Source organism: Notechis scutatus, chromosome 6 (assembly GCF_049901735.1).
Source record: "Notechis scutatus isolate UNSWTSFEM ecotype Mainland chromosome 6, rNotScu1.2, whole genome shotgun sequence".
In the NCBI taxonomy this organism is placed as follows: Eukaryota; Metazoa; Chordata; class Lepidosauria; order Squamata; family Elapidae; genus Notechis; species Notechis scutatus.
The window spans coordinates 80,173,719-80,196,330 of record NC_142014.1 but is presented as its reverse complement, the minus strand read 5'-3'; the positions used below and the strand labels follow the sequence as shown (position 1 = coordinate 80,196,330).

Genomic DNA, 22,612 nt, shown 5'->3' with positions numbered 1-22,612 from the left:
CTTTGCCCTTCCCCTAATAATGCATGCATAACAGATAATATTGATTGGTTATTTGGATCTTAGCCCCCTTCATAGCTAATTTTTTTTTTTGGCATACTGTGTAACAGTGTGGTATGCTGGATGCTCTGCAGTGGATAAGAAGATGCTCCAGAGAGTTATAAACACAGCACAAAAAAATCAACGGTTGCTCTCTTTCTTCTTTGGAAGAGATTGCGAAGACCAGACTCCTCTCTAGAGCACTAAAAATCTCCAGACCGTTCTCATCCTGGACATTCATATTTCGATCTGTTACCATTAGGGAGGCATTATAGGGGTCTTAAAATGAGGACTAATAGATTGAGAAACAGTTTCTTTTCCAAGGCAGTAATTGTCTTGAATCAAGCAGGGCATTTGTGCTTCTTCTTCTTCTTCTTCCTCTTCTTCTTCTTCTTCTTCTTCTTCTTCTTCTTCTTCTTCTTCTTCTTCTTCTTCTTCTTCTTCTTCTTCTTCTTCTTCTTCTTCTTCTTTCTTCCTCTTCTTCTTCTTCTTCTCCTTCTTTCCTTCTTCCTTCCTTCCTCCTCCTTCCTTCTTCCTTCCTCTTCCTCTTCTTCATATTATTATTATTATTAATTATTATTATTATTATTATTTTAAGTTTTAAATACTCTGTAGTATGATTGTGATGTGGCATTTGGGGCACTGTGCTGGAGTAGTTTTCAAATTTCATTGTATTCGTGGAATGCAATGACAATAAAGGTATTCTATTCTATTCTATTCTATTCTATTCTATTCTATTCTATTCTATTCTATCCTATCCTATCCTATCCTATCCTATCCTATTTCTATTTTATAAGGCCCGAAAAGGTTAGCGACTACTGATTTAGGGCATCTGTCGGAACCCTGACAATCCTCATGGTTCTGTGATCAAAATTTATGCTGTGCAGGACTTTATTAATATGGAGGGCTGAATAAAGCATGGATTCCCACACAGTACGCCATACCGGCTAGGCCGGTGAGTCTCCACCTCAGAACCTTTCAGATGGGTGGACTTCAACTCCCAGAATTCCCCTATCAACTAACAGACTCCTCCCCCTGCAGCCTTTTGGGAAAGAGTCTCCGGAAAGCATTTGCTCGCAAATCATACCAGAAAACAGTTGGAAAGATGTACGGGGGTTTTTTTTTTAATGCTCACTCCCACAAAGTCTGTTGTCTTCGAAGAGTTGGACAAGGTCGGTCTTCTTTGCCAGCTGCCTGGCATACGTCCAGGCATCGTCTGGAGAATCCTTTAATCCTGCCTGCAGGAGGAAATGCACACACGGTGTGTGTTGTCGTGCAGAAGCCATGTGCAGCGCTGTGGGGGCAGAGGAAGCAGAGCAACGGTGAAGGTTGTGCGTGTGCCCCACGGCAAGTCGCAGCCCTGCGATTTTGGTCGCGCTGGCTGTTATCAAAGTCAACATTTAATCTTCACTGATACAATGGTGTTTTTTTTATATTGATTGATTATTGATTAGCCTATCGGCTTGTGATGGCAAACCTATGGCACGCGCGCCCTCGGCAGCTGCTCTTTTGGCTTCTGGTGCGCTGGCCAGATGGTCTTCGCAGGCGCTGGAAAACGGCCTGAAAAATTGGCCAAAAACCAGCCTGTTTTTCAGGCCATTTTCAGGTTGTTTTTCAGCTGTTTTCAGGCCTTTTTCAGACCATTTTTCGGGATGTTTTCCGGACATTTTCAGGCTGTTTTTCAGGCCATTTTCAGGCTGTTTCAGGCCTCTTTTCAAGCTGGTTTTTTTGCCATTTGCAGATCTTTCTCAGGCCTTTTTCAGGCCATTTTTGGGCCGTTTTTAGGCCATTTTTTCAGGCTGTTTTTGGCCTGAAAAACGCCCTCAAAATGGCCCAAAAATGGCCCCCAAACACCCCCAAAACAGGCATGCGTGCACCGGCCAGCTGGTCTTCGATTTTCCAGCACTCCGGTTCTCCACCACTGCTATAGGCCATATCAACGCACAGGTTCAAACACGTTATTACCAATAAAATTCTCAACAAACAATTTAAAATGAAGGTAGCGTAAAACACAATCCTTATAGGGTAAAATACAATAATTGAATACATAAATATGTAAAATAGAAGAAAATGACATAACATTATCTTTATTTTATGATCTCCTGCAATTTAAACCCAATCAGGCCCACATATGCTTATCTCAGTCGGACCATTTTAGTCAGAAATTGTGCTGTATTAAATGTAGTTTTCTGATTCTGGCCACACATGAGGTATAGGTTGTTTTAATATGGGCCTCACACAGGGCCATACATTTAATATGTGGACCAAGGGACTTACCCCTTATACAAACAGCCATCAAATAATCTTTATTAATATAGTATGAACCTTCCTTTTCCACTTAAAAGGCCCTATGTGTCTTCCAAGGCAAATTAGGCCAGTTTGATCTAATGGTGAAGGCATCAGGCGAGAAACCAGGTGTAGTGAGTTCTAGTCCCACCTTAGATATGAAAGCCAGCTGGGTGACTTTGGACCAATCACCAGGAGATGGTGAGTTCTAGTCCTGCCTTAGGCAGAAAAGATGGATAGGTGACTTCGGGCCAATCACCAGGAGACGGTGAGTTCTGGTCCCGCCTTAGGAATGAAAGCCAGCTGGGTGACTTTGGGCCAATCACCAGGAGACGGTGAGTTCTAGTCCTGCCTTAGCGCTGAAAGCCACCTAGGTGACATTGAGCCAATCACCAGAAGATAGTAAGTTCTAGCCCTGCCTTAGGTGTGAAAGTCAGTTCAGTGACTTTGGGCCAATCACCAGGAGACGGTGAGTTCTAGTCCTGCCTTAGGGATGAAACCTGGCTGGGTGACTCTGGGCAATAACCAGGAGATGGTAAGTTCTAGTCCGGCCTTGGCAATGAAAGCTGGCTAGGTGACTTTGGACCAATCACCAGTTTGTTCCTTGATGTTGCACGACCTGTGGGGTTCTGCGGGGACGTAGTGGGCAACCTTACCAGTTCGGTGCTTCTTATCCTTCGCGTGCAAGTTAGCCCCCAAGGAAAGTAGGCATCGGATCGTGCCCTCGTGCCCTTCCTGTACGGCAGAACAAAAACACACACACAAAAAAACCCAGGTTTGAGCTCCTTGAACTGTGGTTTATACATTTCATTGCAATCCACAAGGCTTACCCGACAGGTTAATCCACTAGCCAATAGTTTGCAACCTTTACGTGTTATTCATCTATTGAATTTCTCCTCTACCCTCAGCTCAGGAGCAAAAGATAGAATAACAGAGTTGGAAGGGACCTTGGAGGTCTTCTAGTCCAACCCCCTGCTCAGGCAAGAGACCCTATACCAGCGATGGCGAACCTTTTTGTTGTGGTGTGCCGACAGTGCGCGAGATAGCACGCAAGCGCACATGCCAGCACCAATGCAATGCGCCCCCTCGCACATGCGCACGCAACACCACACACCCCTACCTGCACTGCGCATGCACACGCCTCCCAGCGGATTTTCGGCCCATTTGAGGCCGTTTTTGCCCTCCTGGAGCCTCGGGAAGCTGAAAACAGGCCCATTTCATGTTCCTCCTCTTCCTTCCTCATTAATAAGAAGTGTTTTAAAAGTCAAAAGAAGTCCATTATTTTGCAAATCTGTAGTCGGACATAATATTTAATTCTTTTGCGATTACACTGAATCGGTATGGTATTTAGCTTAAATACCACAAATAATTGGGAGATGCTTTGGCCTGGTGGTGAAGGCAACAGGCCAGAAAAAAGGAGACTAGTCTAGTCACACTTTAGGCACGAAAGCCAGCTGGATGGCTTTGGGCTAATCACTAGGAGATGGTGAGTTCTAGTTCCACCTTAAGCATGAAAGCCAGCTGGGTGAGTTAGAGCCAATCACTAAGAGACGGTGAATTCTAGTCCCACCTTAGGCATGAAAAGTGGTTGGGGGACTTTGGGCCAATCACCAGGAGACCGAGAGTTCTAGTTCCACCTTAGACCTGAAAGTCAACTAGGGGACTTTGGCCAATCACCAGGAGACCGAGAGTTCTAGTTCCACCTTAGACCTGAAAGTCAACTAGGGGACTTTGGGCCAATCACCAGGAGACGGAGAGTTCTAGTTCCACCTTAGACCTGAAAGTCAACTAGGGGACTTTGAGCCAATCACCAGGAGACCGAGAGTTCTAGTTCCACCTTAGACCTGAAAGTCAACTAGGGACTTTGGCCAATCACCAGGAGACCGAGAGTTCTAGTTCCACCTTAGACCTGAAAGTCAACTAGGGACTTTGAGCCAATCACCAGGAGACCGAGAGTTCTAGTCCCACATTGGGCATGAAAGCTGGCAGGCTTTGGGCCAATCACCAGGAGACGGAGAGTTCTAGTTCCACCTTAGACCTGAAAGTCAACTAGGGGACTTTGGCCAATCACCAGGAGACCGAGAGTTCTAGTTCCACCTTAGACCTGAAAGTCAACTAGGGGACTTTGGGCCAATCACCAGGAGACGGAGAGTTCTAGTTCCACCTTAGACCTGAAAGTCAACTAGGGACTTTGGGCCAATCACCAGGAGACGGAGAGTTCTAGTTCCACCTTAGACCTGAAAGTCAACTAGGGGACTTTGGGCCAATCACCAGGAGACGGAGAGTTCTAGTTCCACCTTAGACCTGAAAGTCAACTAGGGGACTTTGGGCCAATCACCAGGAGACCGAGAGTTCTAGTTCCACCTTAGACCTGAAAGTCAACTAGGGGACTTTGGCCAATCACCAGGAGACCGAGAGTTCTAGTTCCACCTTAGACCTGAAAGTCAACTGGGGACTTTGGGCCAATCACCAGGAGACGGAGAGTTCTAGTTCCACCTTAGACCTGAAAGTCAACTAGGGGACTTTGGGCCAATCACCAGGAGACCGAGAGTTCTAGTTCCACCTTAGACCTGAAAGTCAACTAGGGGACTTTGGCCAATCACCAGGAGACCGAGAGTTCTAGTTCCACCTTAGACCTGAAAGTCAACTAGGGGACTTTGAGCCAATCACCAGGAGACCGAGAGTTCTAGTCCCACATTGGGCATGAAAGCTGGCAGGCTTTGGGCCAATCACCAGGAGACGGAGAGTTCTAGTTCCACCTTAGACCTGAAAGTCAACTAGGGGACTTTGGCCAATCACCAGGAGACCGAGAGTTCTAGTTCCACCTTAGACCTGAAAGTCAACTAGGGGACTTTGGGCCAATCACCAGGAGACCGAGAGTTCTAGTTCCACCTTAGACCTGAAAGTCAACTAGGGGACTTTGAGCCAATCACCAGGAGACCGAGAGTTCTAGTCCCACATTGGGCATGAAAGCTGGCAGGCTTTGGGCCAATCACCAGGAGACAGAGAGTTCTAGTTCCACCTTAGACCTGAAAGTCAACTAGGGGACTTTGGCCAATCACCAGGAGACCGAGAGTTCTAGTTCCACCTTAGACCTGAAAGTCAACTAGGGGACTTTGGGCCAATCACCAGGAGACGGAGAGTTCTAGTTCCACCTTAGACCTGAAAGTCAACTAGGGGACTTTGAGCCAATCACCAGGAGACCGAGAGTTCTAGTCCCACATTGGGCATGAAAGCTGGCAGGCTTTGGGCCAATCACCAGGAGACGGAGAGTTCTAGTTCCACCTTAGACCTGAAAGTCAACTAGGGGACTTTGGCCAATCACCAGGAGACCGAGAGTTCTAGTTCCACCTTAGACCTGAAAGTCAACTAGGGGACTTTGGGCCAATCACCAGGAGACCGAGAGTTCTAGTTCCACCTTAGACCTGAAAGTCAACTAGGGGACTTTGAGCCAATCACCAGGAGACTGAGAGTTCTAGTCCCACATTGGGCATGAAAGCTGGCAGGCTTTGGGCCAATCACCAGGAGACGGAGAGTTCTAGTTCCACCTTAGACCTGAAAGTCAACTAGGGGACTTTGAGCCAATCACCAGGAGACCGAGAGTTCTAGTCCCACATTGGGCATGAAAGCTGGCAGGCTTTGGGCCAATCACCAGGAGACGGAGAGTTCTAGTTCCACCTTAGACCTGAAAGTCAACTAGGGGACTTTGGCCAATCACCAGGAGACCGAGAGTTCTAGTTCCACCTTAGACCTGAAAGTCAACTAGGGGACTTTGGGCCAATCACCAGGAGATGGAGAGTTCTAGTTCCACCTTAGACCTGAAAGTCAACTAGGGACTTTGACCCAATCACCAGGAGACGGAGAGTTCTAGTCCCACATTGGGCATGAAAGCTGGCAGGCTTTGGGCCAATCACCAGGAGACCGAGAGTTCTAGTTCCACCTTAGACCTGAAAGTCAACTAGGGGACTTTGAGCCAATCACCAGGAGACCGAAGAGTTCTAGTCCCACATTGGGCATGAAAGCTGGCAGGCTTTGGGCCAATCACCAGGAGACGGAGAGTTCTAGTTCCACCTTAGACCTGAAAGTCAACTAGGGGACTTTGGCCAATCACCAGGAGACCGAGAGTTCTAGTTCCACCTTAGACCTGAAAGTCAACTAGGGGACTTTGGGCCAATCACCAGGAGACGGAGAGTTCTAGTTCCACCTTAGACCTGAAAGTCAACTAGGGGACTTTGAGCCAATCACCAGGAGACCGAGAGTTCTAGTCCCACATTGGGCATGAAAGCTGGCAGGCTTTGGGCCAATCACCAGGAGACGGAGAGTTCTAGTTCCACCTTAGACCTGAAAGTCAACTAGGGGACTTTGAGCCAATCACCAGGAGACCGAGAGTTCTAGTCCCACATTGGGCATGAAAGCTGGCAGGCTTTGGGCCAATCACCAGGAGACGGAGAGTTCTAGTTCCACCTTAGACCTGAAAGTCAACTAGGGGACTTTGGCCAATCACCAGGAGACCGAGAGTTCTAGTTCCACCTTAGACCTGAAAGTCAACTAGGGGACTTTGGGCCAATCACCAGGAGACGGAGAGTTCTAGTTCCACCTTAGACCTGAAAGTCAACTAGGGGACTTTGAGCCAATCACCAGGAGACCGAGAGTTCTAGTCCCACATTGGGCATGAAAGCTGGCAGGCTTTGGGCCAATCACCAGGAGACGGAGAGTTCTAGTTCCACCTTAGACCTGAAAGTCAACTAGGGGACTTTGAGCCAATCACCAGGAGACCGAGAGTTCTAGTCCCACATTGGGCATGAAAGCTGGCAGGCTTTGGGCCAATCACCAGGAGACGGAGAGTTCTAGTTCCACCTTAGACCTGAAAGTCAACTAGGGGACTTTGGCCAATCACCAGGAGACCGAGAGTTCTAGTTCCACCTTAGACCTGAAAGTCAACTAGGGGACTTTGGGCCAATCACCAGGAGACGGAGAGTTCTAGTTCCACCTTAGACCTGAAAGTCAACTAGGGGACTTTGAGCCAATCACCAGGAGACCGAGAGTTCTAGTTCCACCTTAGACCTGAAAGTCAACTAGGGGACTTTGGGCCAATCACCAGGAGACCGAGAGTTCTAGTTCCACCTTAGACCTGAAAGTCAACTAGGGGACTTTGAGCCAATCACCAGGAGACCGAGAGTTCTAGTTCCACCTTAGACCTGAAAGTCAACTAGGGGACTTTGGGCCAATCACCAGGAGACCGAGAGTTCTAGTTCCACCTTAGACCTGAAAGTCAACTAGGGGACTTTGAGCCAATCACCAGCAGACCGAGAGTTCTAGTTCCACCTTAGACCTGAAAGTCAACTAGGGGACTTTGAGCCAATCACCAGGAGACCGAGAGTTCTAGTTCCACCTTAGACCTGAAAGTCAACTAGGGGACTTTGAGCCAATCACCAGGAGACCGAGAGTTCTAGTTCCACCTTAGACCTGAAAGTCAACTAGGGGACTTTGGGCCAATCACCAGGAGACCGAGAGTTCTAGTTCCACCTTAGACCTGAAAGTCAACTAGGGGACTTTGGGCCAATCACCAGGAGACCGAGAGTTCTAGTTCCACCTTAGACCTGAAAGTCAACTAGGGACTTTGGGCCAATCACCAGGAGACCGAGAGTTCTAGTTCCACCTTAGACCTGAAAGTCAACTAGGGGACTTTGGGCCAATCACCAGGAGACCGAGAGTTCTAGTTCTACCTTAGACCTGAAAGTCAACTAGGGGACTTTGGGCCAATCACCAGGAGACCGAGAGTTCTAGTTCCACCTTAGACCTGAAAGTCAACTAGGGGACTTTGGGCCAATCACCAGGAGACCGAGAGTTCTAGTTCTACCTTAGACCTGAAAGTCAACTAGGGGACTTTGGGCCAATCACCAGGGAGACCGAGAGTTCTAGTTCCACCTTAGACCTGAAAGTCAACTAGGGGACTTTGGGCCAATCACCAGGAGACCGAGAGTTCTAGTTCCACCTTAGACCTGAAAGTCAACTAGGGGACTTTGAGCCAATCACCAGGAGATGGAGAGTTCTAGTTCCACCTTAGACCTGAAAGTCAACTAGGGGACTTTGGGCCAATCACCAGGAGACCGAGAGTTCTAGTTCCACCTTAGACCTGAAAGTCAACTAGGGGACTTTGAGCCAATCACCAGGAGACGGGAAGTTCTACCCCTCCTTAGGCATGCAAACCAGCTGGATGACTTTGGGCCAGTCATTCTCTCCCAGGCCAACCTACCTCACAAGGTTGTTGTTTTGGGGAAAAGAGGAGGAAAATGTGTTGGTTATGTTCGCCTCCTCGAGTTATTTGTAAAAATAATAAAAGGCAGGAGAAAAATGAAGGCAACCAATAAAATAAAGCCACCCCAAATCCCAATGAAAAAGGGCAGGTACCTTTGCTGCGTAATGCAGGGCAGTGAGACCGAGGTCAGTGGCGCCTTCGTCGACCTCAACCCCAAGATCAGACACAAGGAACCGAAGCCCATCGTCCTGTCCCGTGATCGCAGCTCGGTGCAACGGCTGATTGCCAAGAGCATCTCTGATTTTGTAATCAGCCTGCAGGTTGGGGAACAGAAAGCAGAACGCGAATATTTGGGGGTTATAACCCCAAAATGAAGCCCGGGGAGGAGAGAAAGGATGCCTCAGAAATCTCAGAACAGAATACGGGTAGTCCTCAATTTACAGCAATTCATTTAGTGACCGTTCAAAGTTAACAATGGAACTAAAAAAAAAGGGACTTTTTTTACACTCCTCCTGGTCACATGATCAAAATTCAGACACTTGCCAAGTTGTTCATATTTAAATTCATATTTTTTTCACAAGGCAACTGGACTTCATTTTTCCCTGAAGACGGTTCACTTCTCATCCAAGAAGCTTCTTCAGTTCTGACCAAATGGAGAGGACGGAAGGATTTATATTCCTTGCAGTCATCTGGTTGTTAGTACTCTTTCTGAGAATCATTGAGGCCACTTGGAGGCTTATCTGTGCCCTCCAACCTCCAAGTGGCCTCAACGACTCTCAGAAAAGAGTACTAACGACCAGACCAATGCAAGGAATAGAAATCCTCCACATTCAATCAGAACTGAAGAAGCTTCTTCAGTGAGAAGCGAAACGTCTTCAAGGAAAACAAAGTCCAGTTGCTTTGTGAAAAAGACCCTTTGGGACAACTATGGACTTTGTCCATCAACAGGTCACAAAAGGGGATCACGTAACCCAAGGACCGTGATGGTGAACCTATGGCACGCATGCCTGAGGTGGCACGCAGAGCCATTGATGCCGGCATGCGAGCTGCAGGCAAACTTACCTCACTGGGCATGCCCGCGCCTCACAGATGATTTTCGGCAGGTTTGAGGCCTTTTTCGGCCTCCCAGAGGCTTCAGGAAGGCTTCTGCAGGCTTCTGCAGGCCGAAAACTAGGCCCGTTACGTCACTTCCTGTTTTTCCAGAAATACTGGAAGTGACGAAACGGGCCTAGTTTTCGCCTGAAAAACCTGCAGAAGCCTTCCTCAAGCCTCTGGGAGGCGAAAAGGCCTCAAACCTGCTGAAAATCAGCTGTGAGGCACAGTGCAGGTAAGGGGGCGGTGGGGGAGTGGGGGGGGATTGCGCACACATGCTTAGGGGGCGTGTGGGGGGCATGCATTGCCTTCTGGATGCCCTAGGACATTGCAACCAGGGGTGGGCTTCAAAAATTTTAGCAAAGGGTTCTCTGCCTGGTTGCTGGGTGGGCGTGGCCATGGTGGGTGTGGCCTAGCTGGCCTCCTGCATCACAGCGGGGGTGTTGCCCTGCTCGGGCTCCTGAGGCTTTCCTCAAGCCTCTGGGAGGGCGAAAACGGCCTCCTTGGGCTCCGGAGGCTCTCTGGAAGCCGGAAACGGGCCCATTTCCAGCCTTCCCGAACTTCCAGGAGGCCCGTTTTTCGCCCTCCCCGAGCCTCCGCGCACGCCCTGCACTTACCTGCATCCAAAACGGGCCACATGGGGAATCCTGGGAGGGGCGAGGTGGGCGGGGCCAGCCAAGAGTGGGATTTGGAGGTTCACTGAACTGCACAGAATCTTAGCTAGGGCCTCTCCCGAACCCCTGCGAAGCCCCAGCAGTCCACCCCCTTATTGCAACCGGCATAAATATGAGTCAGTTGCCAAGGGATGCTCACTGCAACGCTCCTTAAGTGTGGGGGGGGAAAAAAGAGACATAAGTCACTTATTCCAATGCCGTCGTAACGTAGAATGGCCGCTGAGTGGAAAGTGAAGAACGACCTGTACTCCTAAATAAAGCTTCCCGATACACCTGTCGGACCAGGTGGGAGGCAAACGCACCTGATGTTTCTCTAGAAGCACTCTGGCGATGTCCAAGTGGCCGTTTTGTATAGCGTCCATAAACGGGGTGACTCCACAGTGGTCCCGACTGTCCGGCACGTAGTGGCACCTTGGTACAAACAGTAGAAAAGAGGGTGAAATTCACAGCTGAAACCCACCCCAAAGCGGAGCTGGCTGGGAAAAGCAGTGAAGGTGCTGGATCAGAGTCCAGGCGACGGCGAGTTCTAGTCCTCCTGTAGTCACAGAAGTTGGCTGGGGGATTTTGGACCAGTCGCTCAGCCCATCCCATCTTACAGGATTGTTGTGCTGGGACAAATAGCAAGCGGGGGGGAGGGGAATCACGCATGCTGCCTTAAGTAGTACCATACGAAACTGAACTGCAAACTGTAATAATCGATCAATTAATCAATGGGAAAAGAAGATTTAAGAGATTAACAGAGTTAGAAGGGATCCAGTAAGTCATCTAGTCCAACCCCCTGCCCAAGCAGGAGACCCTGCACCATTTCTGACAGATGGCAGTCCAGTCTCTTCTTGAAAGTTTCCAGGGATGAAGCTCCCACAACTTCTGAATAACAGAATAATAACAGGTTAACAGAGTTGGAAGGGACCTTGTAGGTCATCTAGTCCAACCCCCCCACCCAAGCAGGAGACCCTGCACCATTTCTAACAGATGACAGTCCAGTCTCTTCTTGAAAGCTTCCAGTGATGAAGCTCCCAGAACTTTCGAGAGCAACTTCTGTTCCACTGGTTGATTGTTCTCCCTGTTGGAAAATTCCTCCTTATTTCCAGGTTGAATCTCTCCTTGTTCAGTTTCCATCCATTATTCCTTGTCTGGCCTTCAGGTGCCTTGGAGAATAGCTTGACCTCCCCTCCTCTCTGTGGCAGCCCCTCAAATATTGGAAGACTGCTATCCTGTCTCCCCTGGTCCTTCTCTTCCCTAGACTAGCCAAGCTCAGTTCCTGCAACCGTTCTTCATATATTTTAGTCTCCAGTCCCCTAATCATCCTGGTTGCTCTTCTCTGTACTTTTTCTAGAGTCTCAACCTCTTTTTTATAGTGTGGAGACCAAAACTGGATGCAGGACTCTAGGTGTGGTCTTACTAAAGCTTTATAGAGTGGTATTAGTCCCTCCCTTGATCTGGATTGTATCCCTCTGTTAATGCAATTTAGGATTGCATTAGCTTTTTTGGCTGCTGCTGCTACACACGGCTGGCTCCTATTTAGCTGATTGTCCACTAAGACTCCAAGATCCCTCTCCCAGTTCCTGCTATTGAGCCTGGTTTCACCCAGTCTATATGCGTCCTTTGGGTTTTTCTTGCCTAAGTGTAAGACTTTACTTTCCTCTACGTTGAATGACCAAACACCATGCAATGAAGACACCTGCAGAAGACTTGAAAGACCAAATTCAGGCCAGGGTCCCCTGGAGAAAGTCTATGTTTGTGGTCACTAAGACTCCATAACAGGTTGATGGTATATCTTGGTAGTCCTTGACTTACAACAGTTCATTTAGTGACCGTTTGAAGTTACAACAGAGCTGTAAAAAGCGATTGGTTTTCAGACTTACGACCGTTGCAACATTCCCACAGTCAGGTGATCAAAATCTGGACGCTTGGCCACTAACTTGTATTTATGACGGTCTCATTGTCCCGGGGTGTGTGTGTGTGTGTCATGCGATCCCCTTTTGCGACCTTCCGGCGAGCAAAGTCAACGAAGAAGCCAGATTCACTTAACAACCAGGTTATTCACTTAACAACTCCAGTAATTTACTTAAGCCAAACTCACTTAAGGACTGTCTTGTTGGGAGCAGAAACGTGGGGCTCCATTGTGGTCGTAAAGTTGAGGACTATCTGTAAGCCAGGAGGAGCAAAACTCAGCTCACCTTTCAAGGAGGATTTTCACGACCTCCAGGCGCCCGTGCATCGCTGCAGAACAGAAGAGAGAAGAAAACATGGCTAGCTTTGGAAACTGGCAGCAGCTCCCTTTGTGCCGGTCCTTTAGCACTTACCAAAAGCACTTAGACTTATATACCGCTTCATAGTGTTTTACAGCCCTCTCTAAGCGGTTTTTCGGCACAGGAGCCCAAAATGGTTAGCCACCACTGTCCTAGGGGATGGATTGAACCCAGGGGTCAGGATAGCCACTAAGAAAGTTCAAAGCAAAATCCTGCCTAATAAGGTATTGCACCCATTTCGCAGACTGCCTTATTCACCGACTGCTGATAAAGCAATTCAACCCTATCTTATCTTATCTTATCTATCTATCTATCTATATTTATATCTATCTATCTATCATCTATCTATCTATCTTTATTTATATCTATCTATATATCTATCTATATCATATCTCTCTCTCTCTCTCTCTCTCTCTCTCTTATATATATATATATATATATATATATATATATATATATATATATATATATATATATATATATGGATCTTTATCAGGTTTCTATCTATATTCAAAGTATCATGGTGCTGGCTTGGTGCCAGTCAGTGTGTGACGAGCTCTCTCTCTCTCTCTGCAGCCTCTGTCATCTCTGGGTCGTTATATAATATATATATATATATATATATATATGAACCTCAGAAACATATATATATATATATATATATATATATATATATATATATATATATTATGTATGTATGTATGTATGTATGTAAGTATGTATGTATGTATGTATGTATGTATGATTTATGTATGTATGTATGTTTGTTTGTTTTCTTAAGTTTTCGCGGGTACTTACATGTATGGTATTCAGCTTTGTTCGGGTATTTTCCCACATCATTGTAGTTGTGCTTTAAAAGCACAACTACAATGACGTGGGAAAATACCCGAACAATATACATATGGGAGACAGAGAAAGAGACAGAGAAACAGACATACACACCACACACCCACACACATTTTTTTTTATTTTAAATATGTATAAGTATTAAATACATGAACAGTGTGGTTTCTGGGTGTCATTCATTTTGATACCAAAATATTGAGAATTTTGATAACCTTACATTAATCATGGTCACACCATTGTGATAACATTGCACACAATACAATCTTCTTTCAACTTCCAATCCTTTCGTCTGTATACTACAGTAATTTTAACAGGTTACATAAAAAATATTCATAGTAAAATTGTGCCGTTTTTCCCGTTTCCAATTTCGGCCTCTATTTCGTATCTTGATTAGATAGATAGCAATAGCAGTAGCACTTAGACTTATACACTGCTTCATGGTGCTTTTACAGCCCTCTCTAAGCGGTTTACAGAGTCAGCCTCTTGCCCCCAACAATCGGGGTCCTCATTTTACCAACCTCGGAAGGACGGAAGGCTGAGTCCACCTGGAGCCTGGTGGCAGGCAGCAGAAGTAGCTTGCAGTACTGCACTCTAACCACTGTGCCACCAAGAACTTACATTAATAGGTATTCTAATTCTATCTTCCATCTCTCCCCCCTTTTAATATTTCAATTCTTATAATTTTTTTTTATTATATTAGCATAATAGTAACTCAACCCTCTTAAGAGGGGGTGCACGCGATGCAACCTGCTGTGTGGAGAGGCGTCCTTCTGATCCGGCTTTCCGTCTCCCAAATATCTGGTGAAGCATCCAGCAAATATTGAACGACCCGTGGATCCCCTTGGCGACTGGCAATGTGGAAGCAATTCCAGCCGTCCTTGTTCTTCAGCCGCGGGTTGGCTCCGTGCTGGATAAGATCTCGGATGATCTCCAGGTTCCTCCTCGTACAAGCCATCATAAGAGGAGTCCTAGAAAATGGAGCGGAGGGAGAATAATCAACCTTCTAGGAGGTCATCCAGACATATCAGAAGAACATCTCCCAGACGGATCTCCATAGACTTGAACACTGGGCTCTTATCTAAGAAAATGAAATTCAGAGTAGAAAAAAAGAAAGGCATCATATAGAGAAAATGTGTACAAAGTGTTCTACAGATGGCACCTACCACCTGCTAGATTAGCAAAAATGTTCCCAAACAGATCAGGTTGAATGTGGGAAATGCAAACAAAAACCAAAGAACCAGGAGTGATATTCAGCAGGTTCTGAAAGGTTCTGGAGAACCGGTGGTAGAAATTTTGAGTAGTTCAGAGAACCAGCAAATACCACCTCTGGCTTTACAGTATCCTTACCCCTGCCACGCCATCCATCAAACCACGCCCACAGAACCGTAACAAAAAAAAAAATGAATCCCACCACTGCAAGGAACATATTACTATGCATGGTAGACATGCCCTGAATCCCACCACTGCAAGGCATATTACTAGCATGGTAGAAAATATTGGATAAGGACAAAAAAATGGATAGAAGAAATAATTAAACAGCAAATTGAATTAAGACCGTTCTATTAGGTATAATAATGGAAAAATATGATAAGAAAACAGAGTATCTAATGCTACATTTATTAACGGCAGCAAGAATAACTTACGCACAGAATTGGAAAAATGATAGTATGCCACCAGAGGAAAATGTGACAAGAAAAATACTAGAGTGTGCCGAGATGGATAAGTTGACCATGGAGATAAAGGAAAGAGAGGAAACGGATTGTTACGTGACGTGGAATGTACTGTATGTTTGGCTAAATAATACGTAAGAGTTGAATAGAGAAGACGACAATAAGATAATAAGGTAAAAGTTATAGTGGACAAAGATAGATTAAGCAATATAGACAAGTGTATAGATAGTTAGGATTTACGTAAAAGTATGTATACCGTCACGAAAGCGTTGTAATGAATGGAAATGATGTTGTATATAAGAAAAATTGTTTAATAAAAAATATTTTATAAAGAAAAGGTTTTACACTGAGGCAAAAAAAACCAGTGGTACAGGTACCAACTAGGTGGAAATTTTGCTCTGTTGTGGTAAGTGTGAGAGGGATCTTGGGAGTGCTGGTGAACAATCCCTTAAATAGGAGCCAGCGGTGTGCAGCAGCTGCCCAAAAAAGCCAATGAAATCCTTGGCTGCATTAAGAGAAGGATAGAATCAAGATCACGAGAAGTGATACTACCGCTTTATAAGGCCTTGGTAAGGCCACACTTGGAATACTGCATCCAGTTTTGGTCACCACACTATCAAAAAGCTGTTGGAAAGAGTGCAGAGAAGAGCAACGAAGATGATTAGGGGGCTAAAACACACAAAGAAGGGTTGCAGGAATTGTGTGTGTCTAGTCTAGTGAAAAGAACGAGGGGTGACATGATAGCACTTGTCCAATATCTCAGGGGCTGCCCCAAAGAAGAGGGAGTGAAGCTATTCTGCAAAGCACCAGAAGGCAGGACAAGAAGCAACGGGTGGAAACCAATCAAGGAGAGAAGCAACCTGGAATTTAGGAGAAACTTCCTAACAGTGAAGACAATTAACCAGTGGAACTGCTTGCCACCAGAAGTGGTGGGTGCTTCATCAGTGGAGGCTTTTAAGAAGAGACTGGACAACCATATTGTCTGAAATGAGATAGGGTCTCTTGCTTAAGGAGGCGGTTGGATAGAAGACCTCCAAGATCCCTTCCAATGCTTGTATTCTCTATGATGTCTGGCCTCCCTGGGACCAGCCAGAAATCTCTTTGAGAGGTTGAGGAACCTCAACTGAGAAGCTTGGTCTTCCCATCTGATTCCCCCTTAAGTGGTGCAATAAGCCTTTGGCAGGTTCATGCCGGATTTGCTTAACAACTGTGCCCTCCAAAAGGGGATAAAATCAGGAGTGACTCACTGAACAACCACTAGCAACAGAAAGATCCCAATTGTAGTTATAAGTCAAGGACTAAAGGTAAAGGTTCCCCTTGTAGATATGTGCTAGTCGTTTCCGATTCTAAGGGGCGGTGCTCATCTCCATTAAAAAGCCGAAGAAGAGCCAGCGCTGTCTGAAGACGTCTCCGTGGTCATGACTAAACACCGAAGGTGCACGGAACACTGTCCCCTTCCCACCAAAGGGATCCCTATTTTTCTACTTGCATTTTTACATGCTTTTGAACTGCTAGGTTGGCAGAAAGCTGGGACAAGTAACGGGAGCTCACTTCATGACGCGGCGCTAAGGATTCGAACCGCCGGACCGCCGACCTTTCTGATCAACAAGCTCAGCGTCTTCACCACTGCTGAGCCATTGCATCCCTACCTTTAGATTAATATCTACCTCATCTTCATGTACAAACCCAAGATTTTATTTTATTTATTATTTCACTGTACATGGCCTCCTATCTCAAGTTCAGGACTCTAGGCAGCTAAAGTAAATTATAATATAATATAAACACCCACACCTGAAGCCCTTATAAACAGAAGAACACTGACGCATCCCCTAAACTCCACTGAAGTTGTTATCTAGCCTGGTAATGAAACATTCAGAAAACTTGGAGAACGAACCTTCGCCCCCATAATATAAAGTAAAATATAAAAACGGAAAAATAGAACCAAAGGAACGAAACCACAACCGGAATTAAAAACTGTCCCGTTGGTTAGAATGAACACAGGCAATGCATGGGCCCAGCCCCATATCCTGCCTCTTAGAACCAGGTGAAAGGCTGGTAATTGTAATAAATATGAAATTAATATTTTATTATAGGATGATGGTTAAAGATGTATAAATGGCTAATTATAAAAAATACAGAAATTAGTATTGTACTGTAGGAAAAGAAATGACATGTGGAATCTGATAAACAAAAATAACAATAAAATATGCTATTAGTTAAATGTGACTATATTATTGCTAGAATAATTTGCTAAACATAAGTCGGATGGATATTATTTTGTTTGTACTAAAACGAGATCAGAAGGGGACTTTGTTTCAAACATGCTAGTGGCACAGCTAAGAATCAAAAAGGGGATAAATAAGAGAAAATATAAATTAATATGAACTTATGGTTATAAAAATTACATAATTTGTGAAATACTGCAAATATGACCAGTAATATATAATTATAATAAAAGAAGAGATGTTAAGAATATAGAGATTGACATAAAAATAACATATGGGAATTTGGAATAATCAGGAAAAAAATAATTTGTATTAACATTAAGTTAACAGTTTTGATATGAAATCATTGTCATGTTTGTTCTAAAATGTCAAATACCCTGTAACCACACTGTTCACACAATGATATGTTTGTAGAAGAAAGAAAAAAATAAAAAAATGCATTGAAAAAAAAAAAGAATAACCACGCGAAAGGCCAGCAGGGCTCATGTGAACTCCTGGTGGTCTCCCATTCAATCCGAGATAAACCCTTCAGAGGCAACCCACCGTACCAGTCTGCTTTTTTTAAGCAATCCACTGCCGCTCTCCGTTCCAGAAGGTATAAGAGGCAATCCCGGTGGCCCATGGAGGCAGCCTCGTGGAGGGGACGCTTGTAGTCCACGTTCACCAGTTCAATGTTCATTCCCACGGTCTCAGTGAGGTAACGCAAGATATCTAGTTGGCCGTGCCTGGCTGCGAAGTGGAGAAGCGTGTCTCGCGACTTTTCCCAGTGCTTCTGTCTCACATCTCTGTCCAGGTCAGGAATTTTTTCAATCTCTTCTTGGAGAAAGGTAAACCTCCCTTCCCGTATTAGCCGAGGAAAGAGATTGGCGATTTTTCCTTCCTCCATCGCAGGTCCAGAGCTCCAGAGGGAAGGAGCTAAAGCCCGTTTGAGGGAGATGGGCGGTCTAGAGATAGGAAATATATTTTGGTAAAACATATATTTAAATATAAAAATCAAATATTCTATACCATGTATAATTTAAATATATATATCTATACAAAATGTATCTTTTTACAATATATATTTCATATATGCAATATCTGAATATGTAAATATGAAATATTTGTGCAATATATAATTTATATATAATATATAATTTGCATCTATAAAGCCCATTTGAGGGAGATGGGCAGTTTAGAGATATGAAATATATTTTGGTAAAATATATTTTATATATAAAAAGATATAATATATAATGAAATATTTCATACAATATATAATTTACATGTATGTGTATATAAATATATATACACAGACGAACACAATACAGAAGCCTGATGACGGCAGATGAGATTCTGCCGAAACGTTGCTACAACTTTAAAAGCACAACTATAACGACGTGGGAAAATACCTGAACAAAGCTGAATAACATACATACATACATACATACATGTAAACATATTTCATATATATATAATACATATAAACATATGGCATTTTTATAAGGTTTAAAATATTTCAAAAATGAAATAAAAATAAATTTAAATATTTTTATAAACTATATTTTATATAAATATATAAATATGAAATATAAATACACACACACACTGGCACAAACAAATTCAGCTCAGCTTTGTGCGTCCTTTTTTATCCAAAAAGGGATGAGAACACCAGAGTTTTCTCCTTGAGACAAATGCTTTTCTTTAGCCAAAAATATCTGGAAATTAACTGGGGAATATCTTTACTGGGGTAACCTGCATTATCAAGGCACGGCACAGAACCGGAAGAGACTCCATATTTAGGGCTGGTTCCTGCACCTTTATAGTGTTTCCTGCGTTACGTCATCAACTACGCACGACGCCTCATTGGTCCGCCTCTGGCAATTCTTCCGCTTGAAAAAGGAGCCATAGGGAGAGAGCTCTGCGATAGGTCAATACAGACACCCCCCACCCCCCTCGGAGCGGCACCAGGCCCAGAGGGCGGGTTTCGCTGGCCGAGTCGTCAGCAGGTTAGGTTGCTCGTGGCCAAAGGGCGTGTTGGGCGGGGGAAGCAAGTTGCTGTGCGTGTGCAAGAAGGGCTGATGGCTTGCTTGCAAATTAGGTTGAGATCAAAGTTAAATCCAAGCAACCGGGTTTAATTTAAAAAACAAACTAATTAATGACTAATCAGATTTTGGAGGGTAGAGCTGGAAAGGATTGACATCCAGGCGGAATCGTTTGCTATATCCTGATTTTGGAGCAAAATAATTGAATTGCTTTGGGGTGATGGTGGGGGAGTGAATTGCAGCCCAGCATTAGTCAACCTGGTGCCCTCCAGATGCTGAGGTCCTCGACTTACGGCCACGATGGAGCCCCAAAATTTTCGTTGCTGAGTGAGAGGTTTGTTAAGGGAGTTTTGCCCCATTTTACCGCCTTTCTCGTCACACTTGTGAAGCAAACCACTGCAGTCGTTAAGTCAAGTCACCCGGTTGTTAAGCGAATCCGGCTTTCCCCATTGACCTTTGCTGGTCCAGAAAGTCGCAAAAGGGGATCGTGCGAACTCCAGGGACGCTGCGACTGTCATAAATACGAGCCAGTGGCCAAGCAGACGAATTCTGCTCATGGAGAGATGGTTGCAAGTGTGAAAAACGGTCACAAGTCAGCTTGTTCCGGGGGCTGTTGTAACCTCTGTAGGAAGTTAGCACCCACCCGTCTCCTAGAAAATTGAAATATCCTAGGAAATATTAAAAAGGCAGAATATTTCCTCCAAAAAGAGTAGAAACTCAAGAGCAGAAACTCACCCCCACTTTGTGAATGGGTGGGCCATTAAGGCCTGGGTAAGAATACTTTACATAACAAAGATCTCCAGGTAAAGCTATAGCAATTGCCAAAAACCCTGTTCAGTGCATCATCATCCAGCAAGGCTCAACCAAGCCTGGAACTCAGGACAGCCTACAGAGTTGCCCCTGCATGGCCCCATGGGAGCCTGACGACCAATCAGAACACAAGCTCCAATTCAAATCCCAACAGAGGGTATAAAACCCAGGCACTCTCAGCACCTTAGCCCCTTTTCTTGATCTCTTCCTTCACCTTGAAGCATGTCATCTTCCTTTTCACTCTGGAGCTCCAGGCCATGTGGTCCTGTCCACCATTAAACCTTCCAAACAGCCTCCATGTTTCCAGTGTCTTTTTCCCTACTTGGAACTGAACCCAGAAGGATATTTCTTCCAACACCTCGAACGGTCACTAAGTGAACTGTTGTAAGTCAAGGTCTACCTGTACACTCCTATCCTGCCGGGCATCCTGGCCACCATATCCCTCCTCATTCCCCATTGACTGAGGTCAGGGGTCTGAAACACCATTTGGACCCGTTTCCCACAGAAAAGAAAACACCAGGAGACTCAAAACCTGGGTGGGCGTCGCCAACTCAAGGTCATTCCCACCCAGTCACATGACACGCCCTCACCACGCCTACCCAGGTTTTGTGGCTCCCGGTGTTTTCTATGGGAAATAGTCTCTCTCTCTCTCTCTCCTGCTTCCTCCCTCCTTCCCTCTCATTTCTTCTTTTTGTGTTTTACCTTCTAAAGCCAGGCGAGGAGTTACTGGGAGGGGAGGCCAATGGGCGGGGCCAGCCGGTGGTGGATTCACCCAACAGGGAACCACTGCAGAGGGCCCAAAGAGTCACATGTGGCTCCAGAGCCGCCGGTTGCTGACATCCAGTTTAGGTACTATGAGGTTACACCTTTTCCCACCAACCCCTGCCTCCTAAAATTTTGCTGAGATCCTCCCCAAACATACTAAATCATACATCACATCAGGGGTGGGATTCTACCAGTTCCTACCTATTCACTAGAACTGATTGTTAGAGGAAATTACTGTCCTAATCCTGTAAGGAAGGCAGGAAGGAAACATTCTGGTGTTGCTTACAGAAACTGCCTCTCCATTAACCCTTATTACATTCTTGGCAGGACTAGACTTCCTCTCTCAGGAACTTCTCTGGAGTATTTTTCCCCTCCTTTGCTGGTACTTTGCTTGTGTGGAGTGACCATTCAAAGTTACAATGGCACTGAAAAAAGTGACTTATGACCATTTTTCACACTTACGCCTGTTGCAGCATCCCCACAGTCATGAGAGGCCAGGCGAGGAGATGCGTGCCTCGATGTGAGTGATGTTGAGTTGGCCACACCCAGCCAGTCACATGACCACCAAGCCACATCCACCCAGTCACATGACCACCAAGTCACACCCACCAAACTAAGCCACGCCCACAGAACCGGTTGTTAAAAAATTTGAATCCCACCCCTGCATCACATGTGTATTATAATTAGTGGATAAAATAATTAATATGTAGTCTTCTATTAATCATGCGCTATAACTAACAATTTCCTCTTGCAGCTGTGGGAAGCCGCCCCCTCCTAGAGAATGAAATATTTTGGGGGACATTAAAAGAGGCAGAATATTATATTTCCCCAAAAGGAGAAAAAATTCTTAACAAAGGCAGAAAGCAGCCCCCAGTCTTCCAGCCTCAAGCAGAAGCTTCCAGTCTTTAGAAATGGATATTTTGTACCCGTTAAGAAAGCCAGGCCATCCTATTCATAAACAAAACGCTTTCAGCCACAGCTCCCATAGAAGGCTAGAGCTGATGTGATTAAGAATTTACATCTCCCCCCCAAATTCTAAGGATAGGACAGGATCTTTAGGACATAATAGGATTAAACCACTATTAGAATAGTAAAAGAACCCAAAGCTCGCTACATTGCACAACCCCCTCGAGCATCTCAAACACCAAATCCCAGAATCCTATAAAAATCTATCCACTTACTCTGTTATTTTGTCAACCACCTGACAAACATGTTGCTGTCACTGAAATTTCTGGAAAACCACATAAACGGAGATCTTTCTTCCTTGTAGCCAGCCTCCATTTTATTTCCAGTGGTTTGTTTTTTTTCCTCCTGGCTTGGAACAGAATTGGATTTTTCTTCCAACACAGCTATTTTGCAGCTTGAGAGGTGTGGTGGCCTACAGGTGGAGCTGTCACCTCACGATCAGAAAGTTGTGAGTTCGATCCTAGGTAGAGGCAGATATTTCTCTCTATGGGTACAATGAGAATATATTTGCTGCAAAAACTCTGCATTGGTGACAGAAAAGGCATCTGGCCAGTAAACACTTCACTCCATTCAATTGCCCCCACTCCACCCCAGAAGGTATTATGGGGTCATTAAACATTGAACAACAAAAACAACAGCTATTTTGCAGCTTAAATCCTTAATCTGAAGCCTCTTCTGGGTGGTTATCCTTGGAGTTGTAGTAACTT

General features: G+C 45.2%; 1 protein-coding gene across 1 annotated transcript; it reads right to left on the bottom strand.

Moving 5' to 3' along the window:
* Positions 1 to 776: 776 nt before the first annotated feature.
* On the bottom strand, positions 777 to 19,143 carry ANKRD16 (ankyrin repeat domain 16). Its single transcript, XM_087968928.1, has 8 exons — positions 18,927 to 19,143; positions 17,889 to 18,284; positions 14,193 to 14,413; positions 12,528 to 12,570; positions 10,650 to 10,758; positions 8,734 to 8,895; positions 2,979 to 3,057; positions 777 to 1,330 (listed from the first exon to the last, which is right to left on the bottom strand). Exons 2-8 carry the CDS (start codon positions 18,224 to 18,226, stop codon positions 1,161 to 1,163), a joined length of 1,122 nt encoding a protein of 373 aa, XP_087825054.1. The 5' UTR covers positions 18,227 to 18,284; positions 18,927 to 19,143; the 3' UTR covers positions 777 to 1,160.
* Between the last annotated feature and the right edge of the window lie 3,469 nt (positions 19,144 to 22,612).

Excerpts from the sequence above, each read along its gene's own strand:
- ANKRD16 (XM_087968928.1), bottom strand. The coding sequence starts at position 18,226 with ATGGAGGAAGGAAAAATCGCCAATCTCTTTCCTCGGCTAATACGGGAA. Across the intron at positions 12,571-14,192 it reads GACGCCTCTCCACACAGCAG|CGATGCACGGGCGCCTGGAG; the intron begins GTTGCATCGCGT and ends TCTGTTCTGCAG. Across the intron at positions 10,759-12,527 it reads GTGAAAATCCTCCTTGAAAG|GTGCCACTACGTGCCGGACA; the intron begins GTGAGCTGAGTT and ends GTTTGTACCAAG.